We start from the raw sequence: 22445 nt of genomic DNA, 5'->3' as shown, positions 1-22445 counted from the left end.
AGGTGCCACTTTTTAGAGTAAGCCTTAAAAACAGAACCTGGATAAATTTACAGCTGCTACTGAAATCAAAGAATCTTTTTCAACCAGATCTACTGGGCAAATGATGATCATAAAAAACGCCACCTCTTTACTCAGGTTCTCCTGTCATCTCCATTGTGAAAAAGCTTTCCCAAAGCTGCTCCACAATCCATTTTTTATTTCTCTGACAATTCTAAAAAATTAGAACATAATGTTGAGGAGCCACATAGAGTGATTCAAATCTCTTTTTTTTTTTTCTACAAAGAAGCAATAACAAATACAAAAATCTTGTTTTGAAATGGTCAAATCCGGTTGTTGCAACTTTACTGTGTAACTGCTTTGTTCTTTTTCTCTCCTATTAAACATTTCATTTCTCAGAAGTAATAGGAGTTTGTAGAATATTTCTGGGACACCAAGTATTGTCTCTCAAAAGAAATTTCCAGCAAAAGAATCAACATTTCCATCACTTGTGATTTTCCTCAAAGGTGCATGTGGTTCAGTGATAAGAGGACTGATTCCTGTGTGAATACCCTAATCAGTGTGTTCCTTGCTAAAACTAATAATATCTCAGACCTCTGAAAGAATGCTCTTCAAATCAAACCTTCCTGCATTCACATTCCCAACCTGAAGCAGTGCTAGGCAGGACCTTTGGATAATTGGATGGCTGCTTGCACATCCCCTGTGGGTCCTCACTCCCTCCACAGAGAGCTATTGCAGTGAACCTAATTCACTCTCAGACACATCATCTGAAATCTGCCATTGACAATTTCTCCTCTTCTGACCTACATAGCATGGCTGGGATTCAAACTGAGCCAGCAAATGAGAACCACCACGAACTCCTCATCCCTCCCTCACGTGCAATTCCTGCTGAAACACAAACACTGCCCCTCAACCTGCCACGTGCCATCCCTTGACACTAAAAACATCCAGAGATGCAGCGAGAAGTAAACAAAAACTCCTTAAAGATGTGTTTCTTTTTAGTTACATAATTCCAGGCATTATGGCAGGAGTCCGAGGATTTCATAGGATACATAGTTTAGCTGCGTGTAACCTCAGAGGACAATGACAAACAGAATAAGAAGTGAACTTGAGCAGGATTTCATAATTGAATAAATTCCATCTGTCCCCTGAACCATTTTTCCCGACCAGCAGCTTGTGGGGGGAGACAATTTACCTACCTCATTAGTTGTGAGAGTGAGAATCCGATCCAAGTCCTCCACCAACTGTTTGAAAGTGGGTCTGTGAGAAGGCACAGCATGCCAGCAATCTCTCATCATCATATAGCTGGAAGAAACACACATTTGCTTGGCTAAATTAAAATCACACGTCCTCCTCACAAACCTTTTCATGCACAGTCAGTGCTGCCCTTCACAAGGAGAGCAGCGAGCACACACAGCTCTGCTCATGGACCACTGAACCCCCAAACCTGGGCAACACTCCCTGCTCTCAGAGGGGCTTCCTACTCCTGTCTCCCCCTTGCTCAGTGTCTAAATCACCTTTTTGTGGGCCAAATTCTGTGGCCCAGCAACTTCAAAGGTATTAAATTACAATATTTTTTGCATGTCAGGGACTGCAGTCTTTATGAAGAAATTAAAATGTAAAAAAAATTAAATATAATTAAGGTCTGTATTGGAATACCTGAAATCACACTCCCCACACCACCAGGAGATATAGTTTTTTATGTATAAAAGCAGCATGATGTACCTCACATTTGATTAGTGGTATGTGCAACATTTATGAATTTCCATCTTAGTAAGATTAAAATCAAACAAATATGGGTGTAAAAACACTGACAGAGACTGGCTTGCAGATGATTTCTTCCTTCTGCAATAGGATCACAGCAGGATGTGCAAAGCAGCATCCTCTGCCAAACATTTCCTGAGATCCTTCCCATACCTTTTCCTTACACATCTATACCCTCACAAATATCCCCAGTTTTAGAGTGAAGCACTTCTGAAAATGTTTGATTCTTCTGGGGGTAGCACTGAGCACATGAACTCAGTACAGCTGTGCCCTTCAGCCCTGGGACAGCAGATCAGGGTCCTTACAGCTCGTTGGTGCAGTTGGCAGGTTTATCCATCCGGTGCCCTTCTTTAAGCAGCTTAAAAAGTTCCTCCACTGGGATTCCTGGGTAGGGAGACCCTCCTAAGGTGAAGATCTCCCACATTAACACACCAAATGACCAACTGCAAATCAAAGAGAAAACTGCATTAGTAGATCTGCCTGGCTGCTGGAAACAGAGAATCCCATCCCTCCTAGAGATGTTTAAACCAGGCTCTGCCCAGGTCTGCATGCCCAGAACAGGACAGGGATGTGGGAAGTACATCAGATGCATGGACAGCATCTAGGATGGGGACTGACCCCAGCACATTCCCAAATACCCTCTTTTCTTCAGCCTGGTGTGCTCTGAGCACCCGGGGGCTACTGCCCAGCACTGCATCTTCACAGCCTAATGACTTACAGAGCACTCACAGCTCAGCTGGAGTGCAATTATGTGGCAGGATATTTTGGAAAAAGCAGACTGTTCAAAACAAAAATATTTTGCGTCACCCTGCCTTTCTTTCTTTTTTTTTTTTTTTTTTGGTTGCTAACTTCTGCTAGGAAATGAAGAGGGATAATTTTTAAGCCAGTTTTCCTGCCTCATCCTGCCTGGCTGGCAAGCTGGGGCTCTGTGGCAGGCAGGTCTGCCAGGTGAGCACCAGCACAGAGCCTGCACTGGCTCCCCAGCTCCTCTGCAGCTCCCCCAGCTCTGCAGTACCTTATTTCAGTAAACTGTTTGCTCAAACTTACAATAATATTATCTTTAGCCATCTTCAAAGCCACCATGGGGCCAATAGTCTCCAAGTCCCAGCACTGAAATCCTCATGCTCTCTGGCTGCTGAGGAGCTCAGGCTGACTCTCAGTCCCGAGCCAGTGAAGTGGTTTACTTCACATTCACTTAAATATTTTGCCAAGATGTTATTTTAAAACACAAGTTTGATCCACCCTTAACCTGTGTATATAGTTTCCTTTGTAAATGATGTAGAAATTGCAGGAAACGCCTCAGTAAATGATTTTCTTAAGGAGAGAGCAGCTTGGAAACTGTACCCAGGTTAAAGAAAGAGGAAATACTTCTTATTTTCTCCATCCTGCCCTTTTCCTTTTTAACCCTGCACTGATTTGCATAACCTTTTGCACCTCTGCTGGGAAGCATCCAGCCCTTTGCAGTTAATAGCTTTTCTTGGAGAAATAAAAAACAGGATCTTCATCTGTATTGCATAAGAAATACACATCTTCTTCAAGCACAATGCACACAGAACTGTAATAGGAAGCAGTTGCATCAGCCAGTGGCTCTGTGCACACATTAAAAGATTTTTGAAGTGTCAGAGCCCAATGATTTCCTATTACATGTGAAGTACTGCTGGGAAGCACTTCTGAAAATCAGAGAAAACTTTTCCAGCATACCCAGCCTACGTTTATTGCGCCGAATCTTAGCACAGATTTTTATAAGAAGTTTTCAGGAACTTTTTTTTTTTTCATTCTTTTCTCTCTCCCTCTCTCTCTCCTTTTATTTTTTTTAAACCTGAAGGAAGTCCAGAGTATGTCAAAAGGCAAGCAAATTAGATAGACTCTTTGTAGCTGCACATCCGTAAATAAGTTCAAGGGGGGAAACTTCCGCAGTGACAGAAGGAGGTTAGCGTTTTCCACCTTTCATGTGCTTTGAAGCTGGGCAGATTAGTAACAGAGCACTGGTTAGCAGTCTACCATAAAATCCTCACTTTCTAAGGGCAAGTCCTGTTCCATCTATTAATATGTGAAACAGAATGAAAACTCTTAAAGGTAAAGGACAACAGCAAAACACATATGAAATACCCCAAATTTTAACAAACACAGAGCAAAGCAACCCTCCCTTCCCACCCCCAAAACCCCATTGAAATCAGGCCACTTACACATCACTTTGATGTGTGTAAACTCTGTCAAACAGAGCTTCTGGAGCCATCCACTTTACTGGAAGCCGTCCCTGTGAGTTTGGAGGGGAAGAGAAATTAAAATGGCAGCAATTTACAGAATGATTTCTCTAAGAGCTGTCTACTAAAGAAACCAGCACTTAATTTACCTTCAACATTTTCAGTGAGAGAGCAGTAAATGGGCTAAAGTACAGAGACAGTTATAAAAATGGGTATAAGCATTGAAGATAAAATTAAAAGCATTGAGAGTTCCCAAAAATTTCCCAGATTGCTTGCTAGAAGAATGATAGGATAAGCAGATCAAAATCAAAAGTATCATTCTGCTATGGCTCTTTAAAGACAAAAAACCCCACAATTAATAAACTTCTGAAAAAGAGGCCTGCCTGCAAAAATAAATTGATTACTAAACCCAGGAATTTTGTTTTCCTGTCCCTTTTGCAGTGACCCAAAGCTCACAGTCAGAGCTGCCTGTTGCTTTGCACACACAGAGCTGGGAATTGCACTGAGTCTGAAATGAAGGTTCAACCCCCTCCAACGCTGCTCTACATGGTGGTTCTGGCTTTTGGAAGTAGGTAGATGTTACCATTAAAATGCCACTAATCACTCAGTGATTTTCATAAATAAGCCACTTAACATGATTGTTAATAAGAAGTCATATTTATAGAAATAAAATCTGTAGAACTCAATGAGTTCTGCAGAGTTCCCATCAAAACCCAAGTGCAGCTCAGCAGGACCTTAAGAGATCCCCTGAGGAGGCATAAGGAGCTCAAACCAGGTATCAATGCTACATCCCAAATGTTTTATCTTCTTGATAAGGCTAAGCAGCAAAACAGTGACAGCATGGGGAGTACAAATAAATTTTCTCTATCTCTAGCCCCACTTTGAGATCACCACCACAACCTGTCCTTAACAAGCTAAGTACAGGACAGGCAGAAGGTTGAATGTGACATCACCACAAGTAAACAGGACTTTTATTGTGGTTGTTGCTGGCATTGTTTGTATTTCAAGATCCTAGGCTGGGTGCTAAACCAGCTGGGATCAGCAGGAATATTTCCACTTATTACAACTGACTGGAGTCAGGGACACAATATAAAAAAAAAAAAATCTTGTGCTTTAGCATTTCTAATCCTCCAAAACGCAGCCTCTTTGCTTATCTTTTTAACCAACTCTCCCTGTAAGAGGAGACAAAAATGCTCATGTCCTTGATCCCTGCTTTTTTGTCTGGGATGAAAAGTGAGTCTGCTGTACAAGAAGCCCATTAAGGTTACAACCAGAGTCCCGAAATGAATCACTGAAAGAAACGCTTGTTTCCAGAGATTAGAAAACCATCCACTTACATTAGTAGTCTTTTTATAATAATCTATATTGTTGATGTCTCTGGCTAAACCAAAGTCTGCTATTTTCATGACATTGTTCTCCGTTACCAAAACATTTCTTGCAGCCAAGTCTCGATGGATGCACTGGAAACAAAAAAAAAAGAAAAAAACAGCCCACTGAAATAAACTGCAGCAAAAGTAGAAGTGCTTCAACACCACAACTAATTCTCCTTTATAGATTTTAACCTAAATGACCAGGTGGGAAAGCCACACCTTCACTACAAGCCTGTGAAATATGATTTTCTTAATTATTGCAATCCATCCTCTCAGCTGGTGTTTCCAAGCTGAACAATGGCCCTAAGAAGTCCAGGATCTTAGAAAGTCCTGGTCTGCTTAAATCTTATATTTTTGCTAAGGCTGAAAGCTGGGTGGTGACCCAAGTTGTGCCAAGCATTTTGTGATCCACTCTGCTTTACATGTGCCCAGGTACAGGAATAGCAGTTTCACCCGAAATACTGTTAATGAACATTTTTATTGTGTGGCTTCTCTTAAATTATATTGTCTCACCAGAGATAAAGCCTGACAGCCAGTCTGAATCAGTGCAACTATTTTAAATAGTAAAGATATTAATATAATTGTCAGCAGCATGTTTAGAGTGTGTATAATTACTTCAACCACAAGACTATAAAAATGTAATTATGAAAAGGAAAAGGAAAAAAAAAACCCAAAACAATCAGGGTTTGAGTGTTTGTTTTTAAGACAGTTTTGATACTGAAACTAAACCTATTACCACCTGAGAGATGTTTCCTTCATGTCAGCATTATCCTGACACTGAGGGGACTCTGTGACTGCTCTGTGTCCAAGTAGCTTTATTAGGGTTGATACAAGGTGGCAGTGAGGGCATGGTAAGAAACGTTGCAACTTTGAATCCCAGCAGGATATTTTATTTATTTTCAACTTAAATATATTTCTTTTCCTTCCTCAATTTTAGATAACTCTTGACATTGTATGTTTTATTTCAGTATGTGCATAGACACACTACAAAGTTATATAACAACCAGTATTTTTTCTTGCTCTTTAACGTGCTCTAGCAAACTGCTGAGATCTCTTATCCCACATGGGTAAAATGAAGTTTCTGCTCCTCACTGGGCTAGCCATGGGGAACTGCCAGGAAAAACCTGCTCCAGCAATGCCTTCATGAGCACAGGGCCAGCCAACAGTGCATGATTTCAGCATCCCATCAGTCCCCTAACTCAGCATCAGCAACGCTGTGGTGGCAGAAACACAGGCCAAGCTTCCTACTTTTTAAAAGCATCCATCCAACATTGCAAATGCGAAATTGTTTCTAAGTACAACTGCTTGTAAGGCAAAAACTTCCTGTGAGGCAAAGGGTAGGTGAACAAATATCACCTTCACCATTTTCTTTATTGAAGTCTCAGTGAGCTCCTTATTGGACTGAAATAGCAAGAACACTGCCCTTCTCACAGCTCATGCATGATGGAAATACCATGGGAAGAGCAGATCTCTTATTATTCCATCTCAGTAAATGGATCCCTAAGGGGAGAAGAAGGGGTGAAATACAAACAGAAGTGGTGGGATATCTGGAGCACAGGAATGCACAGCTCTACTCTGTGCTGCCCCTGCTCTCCCTCTGCCTTGGGCAATGCCTCTCAATCTGTCCAGCTCAGCACAGCACCAGTCAAGTGCTTTTGCAAATAAAAAAGGCTGCAGTGGCTCTTGGGAGTGTCCTACAGCAGCACTTCAGAGCTCCTCAGGAGGACGCTTGCTCTCAAGATGAAAAGCCGATGAAAAGATTTATGTTTTCCCTTGACATCAGCTCTATTTTCTTGGGATGTGACTCACTGCCAGGCAGGAGTTGCAATAATTTCAGAAAGAGATATCCTGAGGTGTGTCACCTAATCAATACCCCTGCTTTACTCCATTAGAAGAGTTGTACCTTGCTGTCACGCACATCACCCTGCTGCACTAAGATTTACTGTTTCAAAACAAAAAGAATAAAAGCAAAATTAAACCTGGACTCCCTCTCTTCCCCAACCTCTACAAGTACAGAAAAAACTATAACAAAATCATGACTCGACACAACAGGAATGGAGGGTTACACTCAGCCCTGGTCTTTGGTTAAAAACAGCCCCATACTTGGGAGTGGACATGACTGGAAATCAGTATAAATCCCACTAACCACTCCACACCCTGCAGGAAGTACTTATCATTGCTATCTGCTGCTCTGGTTTAGCCTTTGGGTCCAAACATCACCCAGGGTATCCAGGATTGCTTGTCCACTAAGCCACAGTATGTTTACAGAGTTAGTTATACAGGGCTATTTAAGGTTTTCTAGCTATGATTTAATCAAAATGCTGGTTAAAAAGAAATGTTTGAAGATGGGTCTTAGAAATAAGTGTGTGGGGACATGACAGCATAAATAAATTCTTTCAACCAGCTCACTCTCCTGAAAACACCAGTTTACAGTAAAGTGTATAATTCAAGTGACTAATACACTCCACTTATTTTTGCCTCTTCTGCCCACTATTTTTGCCCTGCTGCTTTGGATCTTCTCAACCCTGCCTGTTGTTATTCTGTAAGTCCTTTCAGTCACTGAAATAATTTGTTTTACACCACGATGTGAAAGGATTTGGTTGGTTTGACTGGAAACAGAAGGCAAACAGAGCTTGCTGCCTCATGGGTGGAGTGATGTGACTTGTGTAATCAAGTGACCACCTGTGCTCCTGGAGTCAAACTGCAGATACCAGCACAATATTTACTTTAAATGATCCACTCCGGGCCTCATTGCAGCAATACTGCTAAACAAAGATGAAAAACCTTTAAGTGCATGAATTTTCTCACTGATCCGCAGGGGTGTGGATTGCACAACCTCTTTGAGGCAGCTCCTTCTCCCAGCTGAGAAAACTGAAACTCCTGAACGCAAACAAGACGAGGACAAAACCAAACTGAGAAAAAAGTGCTGTATTTGCTGGGTTCCACCTACTTTTTGGGAAGCCAGGTACTCCATGCCTCGTGCCAGCTGGTAGGTGCAGGACACCAGGTCCTTGAATGTCATCTGCTCCTCGGGCACCCTGTTGATGTCGAAGGAGTACTCCATGCCGGGCGGGCGGCGCGCTCGCAGGTACTCCCGCAGGTTCCCCTTGGAAGCATATTCCACTATCACATACAAAGGACCTTGGGATGGAAAGAACCATGGCAAAAGCAGGGTCAGGTACCAGGGTAAAATGGTTTTTATGTAAAAAAAAAAAAGCTTTTAGTGCGCTCTAAATAAATGAACTGAATCAACGAAATGGGAAAATGGCAAGCGCCGCTTGTAAAAATAAAAATAAAAGGTTTGGATATGGGGAAGTGGTTGCCCAAAGCTCCACAGCAGGAGTGGCAGAGCCACAATTAATGTGCCTTAAAGTACCTAAACCCTGCCCCAGTGCCTGATCCTTTCAGACCCCACCATGTACTGAAAAACAAATATTTTCAATCAAAAAATAGAGATCTCCAACAAAGGGAAAGTGCTTCTCAATTTTATTTTTTTTTAATTTCAAGAGTGTCATGCCATTCTGCATCACTTTACGTAGAGTAATTAGCCTTTCCAGGAGTGAAAGTACTGATTTCAAATTTGTGGGGTGCAAGTTCCCCTAAAGCAGGGCTGACAATTCAGAACAGCAGACATGGGTAAAGGCCCTGCAAAAGGTCATTTGTTCCTTACAGCAAGGGATTAGAGAGTTTTCATATGATATAGGAGCCTTTCTCATATTAAGGCTGCAAATATAATGAGAAACAGAAGTTAAAATATTGCTGTTAAGCTAAAGAAATACCTAAAAATCCTATCACGGCATGACTGCTTCCTTAAAACCTCTTGAAAAATTATGATTAATGAGACTTTCACAGACCTGTTGGAAAGTCCTGGTTTACTTTCTTTTCTCTACTCACCATCCTGGGTACAGGCTCCGAGAAGATTGATGATATTTTTATGCTTCCCAATCATCTTCATCATCTCCATCTCTGACACCAGGTCAGACAGGTCTTTTTCTGTGGCATCATCTGTAGAAGGCACAGGTTCAGTTCATATATTTTAGTGTGCCAGCCTCAGCTTCAGTAAGGCTCATCAGTTGGTGTAAAATATGTGTGGTTCAAAATGCAAAATATGGGATTTGTTTTCCAGTTTACACTGCACATCATATAGTATGGCCTGCCAAAAAATAGTCTCAGCCTCTTTGGTGGACTGACCAACTCTTCAGTGTTATTATGTAAAGTGGCAGCACAGCAAGAGCAGGCTTAAGAAAGCACAGCAAGACCAGACATAAAAAAGCTGTCCTTAGCTATCAAACCTCCAATAACACCACTTTTCCTGCAAACTAACCTTACAATTAAATTCAAAATAAATTGGTACTAACCACCTGGACTGAATGGGCTCAGATCTACACAAGGATAGCCTCTGACATGAAATAAACTGAAAGCAGAGAGACCCACACGATGCTAATACATCTCCTGGCTCCCAAATACTCACTGCTCAAGATAAACAGGCTGTCAAGGGTGCAGATTTACACCCCACACTGCTGAAGGCTGAGGTCAGCTATGCGCTCTTTGACCCACCCCACAACGATGACAGAGTTCAGATGCCACAAAAGAAAATTCTCTGGCTGAGAGCCGCCACATCGCCCGTTCTGATCCCTAATCACCCAATTTTCTTACCTTTCAACATCTTCACTGCCACGGTCACTGCTTCTTTTGGCCTGTCTTTGTCAATCCCCACTGCTTCGGCCATGACCACTTGCCCAAAGCAGCCTTCTCCCAAGGGTTTGCCCAGCGTCAGCCTGGAGGTGCAAACAGCAGATTAACACACAGCATCTGGTGGAGGGGTGCAGCCAGTGAAATTCCAGGGCTAAATATAAAAACCTTTCAACTAAAAACCTTTCAACAACTTGCTGCAGCATGAGGCGTTTATCATATGGAACCAATAAGGGCCTGGGTGCGCGTCGGTTTCCGCGCGCGCCGGGGTGCGTTGGAGCGAGCATCTCAGAAAGGCACATCAGTCACTAAACCCAGATTTTAAGCTCTCCTCAAGGCTGCACTTGATGGCTTGTGGGGAGATGCAGTGTGGAGGGGCAGAGCTTTGAAAGAGCATCAGAGCGTGGCTGGAATTGGGGAGCAGCCAGCAGCAGGCCAGCGTCTCCTGTCGCTGTGACACCGCTGGTCATCTTTGTTTCCACACTGACTGCAAGGAGGTGAGAGTCAAGTTTCAGCCACAGTGGCTCTTTCTTGGCTGCAGGCTCTTTGCAGCCACAAGAGTCTTGGCTGAGGGGACCAGAAGGAGCCTCCTGCCCGCAGAGCCCAGGCTCTGCTCAGAGAGGGGAGGCAGAGACTGGGAAAAATAAACTCGGTTGTAATCACGGCACCAACATCAAACCCTCCTAAAAGGAGCACTCACTAAGTGGGCTCTGCAGAATGCATTTTGTGGAACATGCTCCTGGTTGCAAAACCTGCCCAGTTCTAACAGACAGAGATGTTGATCTCAGCTTCATGAGGAAAAAGAGAAGAAATAAAAAAGAAATTTGAAAGCCTCTGGGCAAAATCTTTTTGATCCCAGCCTAAGCCTTAAGGGCCAGAGCCAGCCTCTTTTACTTGCAGAGAATGCCATGTGACATCCAGCAGCAGTGCTGTGGCAGGAATCAGGGAGGATGCTCAGTGAGTGTGATGCTGATGATGTCATCCAACGTAGGGGCCAGAATCAGACAAGCATTTTTATAAACAAATTCTTAAGGACTTGACTTTCCATGGTCAACAGGAGGATTTCACAGATATCACAGATGTAGGGACTCATTCTTAAAAGCATGGACACCTGTCTTCCACCATGAAGAACAGGGAGAGGCTGTCATGCCATCAGCAGCAATGTTAGATGAGGGATAAGTGATTTGAAACCCTGCTTATCTGCTTGGGCACGGGACAGAAGTGAGGTGGCTCCTCCCACGGGCAGCCAGCTCTGTCTGTGACATCTGGGCTCTGGCTCGAGAATTCCTCAAGCTGTTTTGGATTGCTTTCTAAAGCAAATGCAAGTTTTAAAAAGGTGCAAAGACTGAAGGGCAGCATATGCTATGCTGAGGTCACCCTGCATTTTCTCCAGAACTAAAACTGAATTTAGGGTCTTGGCAGAGAACAAACATTTGCACTGGAAACTGGTTAATTTATGTGCTATTGCCCTGCTAGGACCAAAGTAACAAACCCCTCATTGTGTGCCTGCTGCCCCCCAGCCTAATAAACTGCCTCTAAATAGCTTCCTTTCATTGCAAATCTGCTCCACCTACATTTGTGCTGAACACTGGGTTTAAATGTTTAGCAACTCTAAAATTTTCCGCATTTAGTGGATCCCCCCAGGGCATGGGCTGACAGGAGCACATATACAGGCCCCCACTGTTGACCAGAATGCTGCAGGTGGCAATTACAGCCTTTTACTCTTGTTTTCAGCTAAACCAATCAAATAATTTCCAGAACAGCTATCAGAAAGCTCAAATTTACCGTTTGTCTATTCAAAAGTTACAACCCTGACCTTCCAAAGAGAACTGTCCATGATAAAAGGTGTTCTTTTCTCAAAGTACCCTAAAGACTTCTTAAAGCTAGCACTAATTCTGATAAAGAATCATGGTTCTACCTGTGTTAACATTATCTCTCTTTTGCATGTCTTTTATTATATTAAGCAATACGGTTACAGTTTTAATTAGAGTATCCAAAAGCTCATTTTGCATGTTAGTCACAACAGGCTTTGAAGAAAATATTATGTAGCCATGTGAATTTGAATATATCAAAATTTAGTATGCTCTGCTTGAAACCCAACACTTTTAAGTCATAGAAATTGCACATACATGCACCAACGTGCAAAATGTTCCCCTAAATTAAAAAAAAATCATCTCCATTAATACATGTCAGTACAAACTCAACACCAAATCCTACCTAGAGACGTGACAGAAAGAAAAGATTGTCCAATAGCATAGTTTAGACTTTCTCTATCTCCTACATATTATATTACCTGTTTTTTTAAATATTAGCCAATTAAGTAGTTGACTAAGAATCATGGTTTAATGTTCAGAGGTATTGCCTGGGGAAATCACCATTGCCTTTCAACAGTGCTTGCACGTGGATATTTTTCAAAGTCTAGATCACACTGAATTTTCCTAACTCACCTCCTGCCAGAGGAGCTACATTTCAGCAGAGCATCTGAAAACCTGCAAGAAATCTGAAAATGTAATCTGGGCTGCAGGCAGAAGAAATTTCATTTCTATTTAACCAAACTGATTTCAGACTATTGAATTGAATCTTGATCTTCAGAGCAGCTTCAGGTAACTGAGACTTTTCTTTAAACCAGAGAAACCCCGGGAGACACGAGGAGAGATGCTTCCTCCTGCCATGCTGTTATTCAGACACAAAGAAGTGGTGCCAGAGGAAGCAAGCCACGTACTTATCTCTTGGGAACTCCCACTTTGGGTCTTCTGGCAGCTCATACTCCGAGACTCCTGCCAGCATGGGGGCATCAGCAGTGGAGGAGAGGCGGGTGGTGATCCTCACCAGAGGCGTGTTGGAGTTCATGGAGGAGCTCGAGTCGGCCGACACCTGTGGTTGCAATGCAAGATGCAACAAGAAAAAAAAAAGATGGAGATGTAATCTTGGCCCAAAATCTGAAAACCACCAGCACCTGATACCAAGCCAGCTCAGAACCACGGTGTTAGGAAGTGGCTGAATCTACAGTCTTGATCCTAGTGCTCTGTTCTCACATTTTGCCTCCCCTGTAAGCACAATACTGGCTCTAATGGCTGCCAATACTGTCAGGCTGTCCCATAAATCAAAAACCATGTAAGTTTTTAATTTATTCCCTCAGAAGGTATTTTTGTTTATCATATTAAATTTTTTTAAGTAAATTGGCAGTATTTTTACAACACTACCCTCAGATACCAAGTAAGCAGCTTATACCATGAGCAGGTGACCAATAAGTTCTCTTTTTCCACTCCTAGTTGTCCATGTTTTTTCCCAAATCAGCACATCTAGATGAGGCTCCATCTCTTCTCCCAGGGAAAAGCAATAGCACAAGAGTAAATGGCCTCCAGGGGAGGTTTGGATTGGATGTTAAGAGCAGCTCCTTCAATGGATGGACTGTCAGGCTGCCCAGGGCAGTGGTGGAGTCACCAGCCTCAGAGGGATTTAAAATATGTATAGATGTGGCACGTGGGACATGGTTTAGTGGTGGTCTTGGCAGGGCTTACATTCGGACTCAACGATCTTAAAGGTCTTTTCCAGCCTATATGATTCTACTACTTTCTATTTTCCAAGTCCTCAATACTGAAAGCATCAAAAAGCTATCACAACACTTCAGTTTTCAATTAACTACATTCTTAGCTAAAGACTCTACAGGAAATGTGGGGAAGAGGTCCTAAAAATAACTCAGTTTTGGAACTCTGGAGTGTGATTTCTCATCAGCCCTGATATGTTCCTTAGAGTACCAAAGGTACTGATTGATAAATGCTTTGAAAAAAGAGGCTGCTGCTCCATCTGTGTAACAAAATTTGGTTTGGTGTGAATCTTCTATAAGGCTCTTTCCTCAAGCCTGCAAGCAGCAGCCTGACATCTGCTGACCTCGGAGCTTCAAGTGAATACTAACACAAAATAGAAATGCTTGTATTGCCACTCTTGCCAATCCTTCTCCAATCTTCACGCCATGATCGCTCTTGGCCAAGCCCAAATCTGGCAGCCAGGCTGGGATGAAGGGTGTCACAAAGCCATCACTGGCACCCATCCTCACACCAGGCAGCAGGAGGTTCTTCTCTTGGACGTAGCTGGAAGCCTGGAGCACCAGAGTACCCACACCCTCATCACCTGGATGAGAATCAACTTTGCCAGCAGGTTTACTTATGTAAAATGTCACCAGGTTGCAGTTTTGTTGCACGGGTCTTAGATTAAAAAAAGCATCTTTCTAAAACCAGCCATTAAGAGTGGAAAGAGGTTTCATAAGGAAGAAAATATTACGGGTTGCTATCAAAAAATTAATCTTGATAACCAGATTTGCAGCTGACAGACCTTTCCTGATATCAGAAACAGCTCCTGCACACAAGATGTGGCCGTGGGAAGAGAGAGTGAAACTGCACAAACACAAGGCCACCATTCAAAAAGAAAGGTGGACTGCTTCTGCCTCATTCACCCCACCATCATGAATGCTAATATTTACTTTCAGCAAATATAAGTACCTGGCACATTCCTCTAGGAAAATAAATCCAGTGACCACTTGGGATACAAACAGAAAAGCAGTATTAAGGCAGACTATGGAGCTGTAAATAAATCAATGAGTGAATACTGAATGGAGTCCTGAGAGAGAGGTGCTGCCATGCCCAGCCTGCAGAGGGGAACTCACCTGCTGGACCAGTCAGCAGGAGAACCAGGGCTGGAATCTGATCTGCTTCTTTTTTTTTTTTTTTCCTTCTCATTTTCATTATTTCACTACAGTTTGAAAATGATGCTTCATGAAACGAACCAGCTCAGCAGCAAGAAATGTGCACATCTCCAGTGTGACAGCTCCTCTGCCTCCAACCCTACTTTCCTGAATTCCACTTTTCTGTTATTTCTGGCTTCCATTTTTTCATCTCTCACCACAAACCTATCAATACTCTATGATCACTTCCTCCATATTTCCAAAATCTACTTACTATTCTCCAGTCATTCTACCAAGATCTTTATTCGAGTCTTGATTCTTATATTCTTTATTAATTTAAATCTCCTTTTTTTCTGTGTTTCTCTTTGTCATTACAATCATTGTTTTCAAGGGACAGAAATGCATAGAAGTGAAGCTACAAAATTTAGATGCCTTAGGTATCAGAAATGATCCAGAATTCTGGGTTCTGGGGTCTTGTCGTTTGGTTTTGGTTTTCTTTTCATGAATACAATCATTGTACTAGACACTGTCTGGATCTTTTCCAGAGTTTCATCTTTTCACTAGTTTTTACACTCACCATTTAGCAGCTTTAGCCTGGTTAAAACCTATAAATATAAACTTGCAATAAACTGAAACACTCCGGTGATGCGCTTTAAACACAGAGCTTAAATAGCAATAACGTATGGAAAAAAGCAGATTAAAGGCTCTGCCAGTTTCCCTTTTAACACTACTCCACGTGTTTACTTCACAGCAGAGCTGTGTGATGGGCCAGAGATACTGGAGGTAACCAAAGTGCATTAACGTGGAGAGGAATGATGAGAAATCCAGAGGAACTGCTCCGTGTCTGGGAGAAGACAAATGGACTCTACTCCCAGGGAATATTCTCCTGATTGATTAACTGGAGCACTACAAGGAGTTACAGGAGCTCAAGGGCTATAAAAATCCGCTCCAGAAAAGATGAAGCCAACCCAGCCTGGCCTGTGGTTGGGGGGGATTTTCTGGTTTGAAATGGCCTCTCACCTTTCCTGCAATAAGAAAGAATTAACCTTTGATCTCCTCCCTTGAGCATTTTTTTTTCCACTGCCTTAGAGCACACTATAAAAGACTGAGGAAAATCCTACCTATTCCAAGGTCAGTAGACATGGTCAGCTTTAATCTACATTTAAGTGGCAGCTTTCTATATGATTTTTTTCTTTTTTCCAGCTTGCCACGTGCAACTCTGCTCTCCAAACTCTCACCATGCAGTTTCACCTGACACAGGTGAATTAAACACCTTGGGGGCCCACTCAGTGTGCTGACACCCTGTTTTAAGTGATGACACTGCTCTAGGGAGGTATTTAATTTCTTAATTAAAGAAAGAAAGGTGAAAGTCAGCTTGAATTGAGCACAGCACTGAAAGAACCATTTTGGTAGATGTTAACCTCAACAGGAAGGCAGAGCTCCACAGAAAATATTCCTTGTGTGCTTCCTTTGTGCTTTTAGCAAGCCAGGAGTGAGAACAGCACCAGCCTCGGACAGACCTTTAGCTCCAAATCTGCACTGGAGAAGGAAAAAGCCCACTGCACCCAAACCTCACCCATCAATGCATGATTATATCCTTATTTTAACTACATCTTCTTCCCCTGACCAACACACTGTGCTTCATCAGCTCTCAGTTAATGCTCTACAAGCATTTCCAAGCAGCCAAGCATTTAAAACAAACAAATCTTCGCTGGAATCTTTAAATGCCATGTGGCAAAATCAGCTGCAGAGCAGTGTGTAATTGTCTGTAATTGATTATGAAGGGTGTTTTCCTCCACTGATAATTCATACCATGTCCTGGAGCCTAGATCTGTCAGTTCTGGCACTCATGCTGGGACTTTTTAGCAGGCATGCAGTGATTTCCTATAACTGTCAGCCTTTTTGAAGGCTCTGCTGTAAAAGTTAATTTGAAATCATATTCATATTTGTATATTATAATTAGTAAATAATACTGTTAGCTGCTGGTAGAAACAGCCCATCTGAATGACCAGATGCAGGAAAATACAAGGTTAAATGCACTACACAGAACTGAGTAATCCTAATGTTAAGTACTGACATTTAAAACACATGCAGCACCCCTCCATGAAAAGCACTCATTTGGAAACACTTAAACACAAAATCATATCCAGTAACTACCACTAAACAAGACAGTGGTTTCCATTAAAAAAAATCATAAAGAAAAAATAAAATAAATATTTAAGGCAAATTCCATTCAACAATATCTTACTGACAATTGTGTATTAATCTTTGTACTTTGTCGTCTATTCCTCTAAAAACGTTATGATTTTACTGCTCAATATTACATGAAATACTGCATTACTTCCCCTTTTCCTGATCACTTTTTTTTCACACTCCAGCTGCCATTATCATTTTGAATTATTGAACTACCATTTTGAACTATTCTGCTGGGTGAGCTCAAGCCTTGCTTTAAACTGATCAGTCTTTGTTCAAATACACCCATTATATCTTTATGAAGGATTAGACTCCACAACAACAACAATAGACATAAATTAATGGGAGTGTATTTTAAATACTAAGCATTAAAAAGATCACTGCTTCCTCTTTAAGGCACATGCATATTGAGGGGCTCCAAATTTGACAGATTGACCGTGACAGGCCTAACAAAAACCTTTAGTGATGACAAACATTTGTACTTGACTTTGAGCAAGTCACAAGCGATGGCATTGTCTTTTTGTCTGCCTCAATTACAATTTATCTGTTAAAATAAAGGTTCTACAAAGTAGATGTACATCCTATTGGAGTACTCTTTTGGTTCAGTGGCCCTCTAACTTAAAGCCTGTCCTGCAAATCAGCTTGTGAGGCTCAATCCCACAAATTCTTCATCCCCTCCCTCTCAAGCTGGTACCTCCATGCAGGTAACACTTAACTGCTTTGATGAAAAGAGAATCCTGCTGGATTTCCCTGGAAAAACCTGAAAACTAAGTACCAGATCCTGGTGAGGATGAGGATTGTAGGGGGTGGGAACTGATAATTCCTGACTTCATCCTGACCCTTCCTGCGAATGCGAATAGAACTGCATTTTGGCAGGGAAAAAATGCCTGCATGCGGGGAATGATAAAATCCTGTGGTGGCTCAGGCTAAACAGTGCAGGAGGATCCAAACCAAACCATATGTTACTCAGCAAGACTCTTCTCCTGCTTAGACAAGATGGCATCAGAGCTGTGCAAATGTCTCTCTGTGAACCAGGATTATTTTCCAGCCCAGATCCTCAGGGACCCTGACCCAGCAGCAGAGGAGCTTTTAAAAAAATATCAAGAATTTCCCAATCTGTGGCGTCATTTCTCTGGAATTCCAACAAATCCCATCACCCAGCCCTGGATCCAGCCCCATGCTCACAGCCTACCTGCCATCTTGTTCCCTCCCACCTCATCCCTCCCTCACACAGCACAAAGGGAAACCTCCTGTGATCCACAGATAAATAAAGGTTTAGTGACAAAACCCCACCAAGTTTAAATGCAATCCCCTGAAATACAAATAAACTGACACAAAGTGAGCTTGGTGGCACAATAAAACAGGCTTGAATGATCCAGAAACACACACCCCTTAAATAAAACATCTGGATTATTTTTCAATTCTTTGCTTGTGACAACAGCCCTGAAATCCAAAACCAGATTTAAAAGATGCAGAAACTGAAGAGCTTCTGCAGCCTCAGCACCAAGGAGAAATGAAGGAATATTCACAAGCAAATCTTCAGGGACTTCTTGTCTCATCCTGCCTTTGCAAACTGACCAGTGAAATCATCAAATCAGAAATACAGATTTCAGACAATGCTTACAGTAGTTACATTTTCTTCCATGCAGACACAAAAGCAGAGAGACCTTCAATGAGCAACTGCTGCTAACAAAGCAGTACCAGGAACAATTGGGAGTAGTGGGATTTTTGCTTAGGGGTTGAAATAGCATTTGCACTATCAAATATAAATCTTTTTTTAAAAAAAAGTATTCCCAGTTTTAAAAGCAAAATGCCATTTCAGCTAAAAAAATATAAAAATACTGAAATAAATTGATAAAACCCAACGTGACAAACATGTTGTAAGACAGTTTCTTTCCTCTGTGAAAACAATAGCTTTGGAGAAGGTCCATATTGCATCATTTAAGGATAAATAGCTAAAGTGAGGGCAGTTGGTTGGCACTGCTGTCACATGAAATGAAATAACACTCTGCTCCCCAAGGAACCATTTCCAGCTGACACAACTGAGCTCACACCAAACCCTAGGTATTTTTTATACCATCAACTTGTCTCTGAGTCATTTTTATATTCAGGCTTTTATATTCAGGCAAAAATCTAATAAATGTCTTCTATCTAAGAAGTTGATATGTATCTCTCTCTCTGGCTAAGCACACAACATCTGAAAGGCCTCCTTTGTCCAGAAAGCTACAGACACGGATTTCTAGCCAGAGAGATGTGTGAATATTGAGCTGAGGGCTTCTCATCACTCTTTCTGACACACTCAGAGTGAAAAGTCCCTCTTTGTCCCATTGATACTCAAGCAAATGAGTAAAATCAAGTTACAAAAAACAAAAACAACAAAATTAAAAAAAAAAAAGCCACAAAAAATCCCCAAAAAACATCCTAAAGTGGCAATAAAAGTCAGGTAAAGAAAAGAATTAACATTTTTTGCACATAAGACAAATCAAATATCTTTCAGATTGAAAAAAAAGTTCAGGTAATTCAGGTGCCTCACCTCAAGATTCTGTAAAATACTGAATTCAGAGGAAGGTAGCTAAAGCATTCCACTCCCTGGTATTTTTAACCAAGGAAATTCAGACACCATGAAACAAAGGTCCAGAAAAATGTAATGCTGTTCAGAATCTCCCACTCTGAGTGCCCATGCATGTCATTTCAAACACTTACCCACGCTGAAGAACCCTTTTTAAGGTACATGTATTACTCAGACAGTGACAATATTCTGGACAGGCTGTAAAAACAAATCTGCAGAAATCCTGCACCACTTACTCATGGTGCAGATGGACACAAAGTGAACCCTCACATCCCAGTTCCCTGGCCAGAGCCTGGATCCAACCCCCATAGACAGTTTTTTTGGCTGCTGAGGTGAATCCCAGCCTCAGATTCCAACATCCCCCACCCTGCAGGGCTGAAACCTGGGGGTGCAGAGGTCTGGCTTCAAGACCTATTGCAAGAAAATCAAAACCTATTAAGCTCCAGCTTCTAAAAGCACCACAAATCCTTCAGGAGAGGACAGTGCGTGGGAATGGAGGCTGTTTTGGCAAGTGGTGGCCTGTGATAAAGCCAAAGTCCTGTTACTTGTTTAACTGGTTTGTTGCTCGTGGCATCACCCTCTCCAGAATTGCTCATTGCCAGCCACAAACAATTGTAAAATATATTTCATGTGATGCTGTTGTGTGAATTTTAAATCTGGCACTTGCTTTTGTTTCTTACTCAAAAACATCATTATCTTAATCAATCTGTCCAAGATCTGATATAGTATCTCCCCTATTTTTACTTTATTACAGTCTTTTTTCTATTTTGGGGTGTTTTCTGGAGGCCTGGCTATGAAACTCCCTACCTTCAGTCTTCAAAAGTCTCCCTGAAAAATACCTCTCTGTATCTGGTACCTAGTTACCACAATAATAACCACCTTAGAAACATCATAAATAGACAATTAAACAGGATTCTGTTCCAAAGCCCATTGAGGCAATAACATTTTTTCCATTGACTCCTACAAGCTGTGGGATCAGGCCCCAAAATACTTGAAATACATTTTTTTTTCCTGGCCTACAGACTGCTAATACAGAAAACATTTCAGTTTTTGCATTTCTCCCCTCCCCAACAGCCCTACCCTGATTTCCTTGAGACACCCATCGCTGTGCTAAGACGTTCTCTCTATCCCACCTCTACCACAATCTGCCGCCATTTATTAATTCCCTTCTTCACTTCCCTTTCCTCAGCAGGAGGACGTGCTGGCTTAGTGGTTGGGGTAAAAAAAAAGTTTTTTGAAACTCTTTATCTACTTTCTGTTACCTGTCTGCGCAGGGGGATTCGCTTGGTCAGCTTGTGGACAGCGGGCTGGCTGCTGAAATCCGGCTTCTTGGTGGTGTTCTTCATGCGGCACAGGATCACTGTCAGCACCATGCAGGCTATCAGGAACACCCCTATGCAGTAAATTGCTATTTCCAGGTAGTCTGGAGATGTTGGGTATTCCTTTTCTTTCTCAGGAGCTGGATGGGAAGGTTTCAGGAGGGAACAATCATGCCACAGGGTTAGCAAACAGGGCAGCGTTCGGCACAGCACTTGGAGCAAGTAATGGTAAAATATAAAATATAACCAATTCTTGTGTGATATTCAGAGCACTGGATGTTTAGGCCATCTTGTAAACTGAGAGTAATTCTTTTTTCCAGATTACTGTTTTGATTTTTCAGTTTGCACTGGGTGTGAGCTTGTGCATCTACATATGCATACACAAACATATACACGTGTCTGCCTAGGTAGGTACATACATATACATTGAAATATTGCATGATCAAGGATAATTTTAGAGGGAAGAAAAAACTGTTCAAACTAGGCTCAGGTTCATTTTGTTACTCGAGTTAAAATGCAAAAGCACTGCAATTCTTGTGACCCACACAAAAGCACATCTAAAGATAAAACTGTGAATTAGCTAGCCTGAATGAAAAGTGTCTAAATTTGAAAATAAATGTTTGCGCTTGAGCCTGTTTGAGTCTGCCTGTTTATTCAAAATTTGCAGTAGGATCTCAAAATACAGAGGGGAGGGAGGATGAATCAGTCCCCCATCATGTCTATAAACTCAGCTTAGGGGTTTCAAAAGGGTTTCAAGGAGCTGGCTGTCCAGCTGTGCTTCATGCTGGGTGCCCAACTCCCCTGAGGTCCTTTGAGGAGCCCAGTGCTGGATTAAAAAGCATAATTGAAGTGAAAAACGAATTGGCAGCAACACGTTAATTAACGAGCCCTCTTCTGTGAGGACTGCAGTAACCTCATCAGTGGTTACTGGCCTATGAGATTAGATTTGGGAGGGAGTGGTTCTACAGAGCTGTTACTCTGATTGAAACCATTTTGAAGCTATCTCCAAGACAGTTATATGTGCAAACAGTGTCCCTAATCCCTTATCTGGGATTCAACCCCCGGATAAACAGCATTCCACAGCCATCAGCGGTCACTCCGCAAGCAATGCACGTTTCAAGCTGAAATTTTCTTGTGCCTTTCCAGGCTTAGAAAAATACTTTGTTCAAGAAAATTGGTTAAAAAAAAAATGCTGTTCAAGCACTTGCAAAATGCAAACACTGCCAGCAGAAGCAAGCTCTACACAAGCACTGCTCTGCCTGCTTGGTGACACCTCACAGGCTCAGGGTTCAGGTCAGAGTGAGATGGAATAAAGCTGCCTTGTTCAATATATTTCAATAAAAGGTAAGAAATTATCTGCAGACAGTGGGAACCTTTAACTCCCACACTGTGAGCCTCAGCAATACGCACATGCAGGTTTTGTTGTACCTCTTACTTAGGATTAACAATTAATAAATGTTAAGCACAAGATGACCCAGCAAACCTCAGGTGGTTCATGTTTTTTTCCAAAGGAACTCCTGAGGCAGCTGCCAACAGTTTTAAATGAGAAAATTTGACTAATGTCAAAACCAACTACGGTTACATCTTCTAACAGCTGATAATAATTTTCAGGCAATAAAGCACATTGATGTTTGTTTCTTTTAAGGACAGAAACAT

The 22445-nt window shown here is 41.9% G+C and overlaps 1 protein-coding gene across 7 annotated transcripts in view; it reads right to left on the bottom strand.

Moving 5' to 3' along the window:
- FGFR2 (fibroblast growth factor receptor 2) overlaps positions 1-22445 on the bottom strand; it is an 81307-nt gene that overhangs the window by 4111 nt on the left and 54751 nt on the right. For all 7 annotated transcript variants that reach the window (XM_053983601.1, XM_053983599.1, XM_053983600.1 and 4 more), the window contains 9 exons: positions 20733-20929; positions 12750-12901; positions 9992-10113; positions 9230-9340; positions 8286-8476; positions 5303-5425; positions 3948-4018; positions 2067-2204; positions 1197-1302 (listed from right to left, as the gene is read on the bottom strand). In XM_053983601.1, the coding sequence (XP_053839576.1) occupies positions 1197-1302; positions 2067-2204; positions 3948-4018; positions 5303-5425; positions 8286-8476; positions 9230-9340; positions 9992-10113; positions 12750-12901; positions 20733-20929 (1211 nt within the window). The remainder of the gene's footprint in view (positions 1-1196; positions 1303-2066; positions 2205-3947; positions 4019-5302; positions 5426-8285; positions 8477-9229; positions 9341-9991; positions 10114-12749; positions 12902-20732; positions 20930-22445) is intronic.

This window comes from Vidua macroura, chromosome 8, assembly GCF_024509145.1.
Source record: "Vidua macroura isolate BioBank_ID:100142 chromosome 8, ASM2450914v1, whole genome shotgun sequence".
Taxonomy (NCBI): Eukaryota; Metazoa; Chordata; class Aves; order Passeriformes; family Viduidae; genus Vidua; species Vidua macroura.
This window is presented reverse-complemented; position numbering and strand designations above follow the sequence as displayed.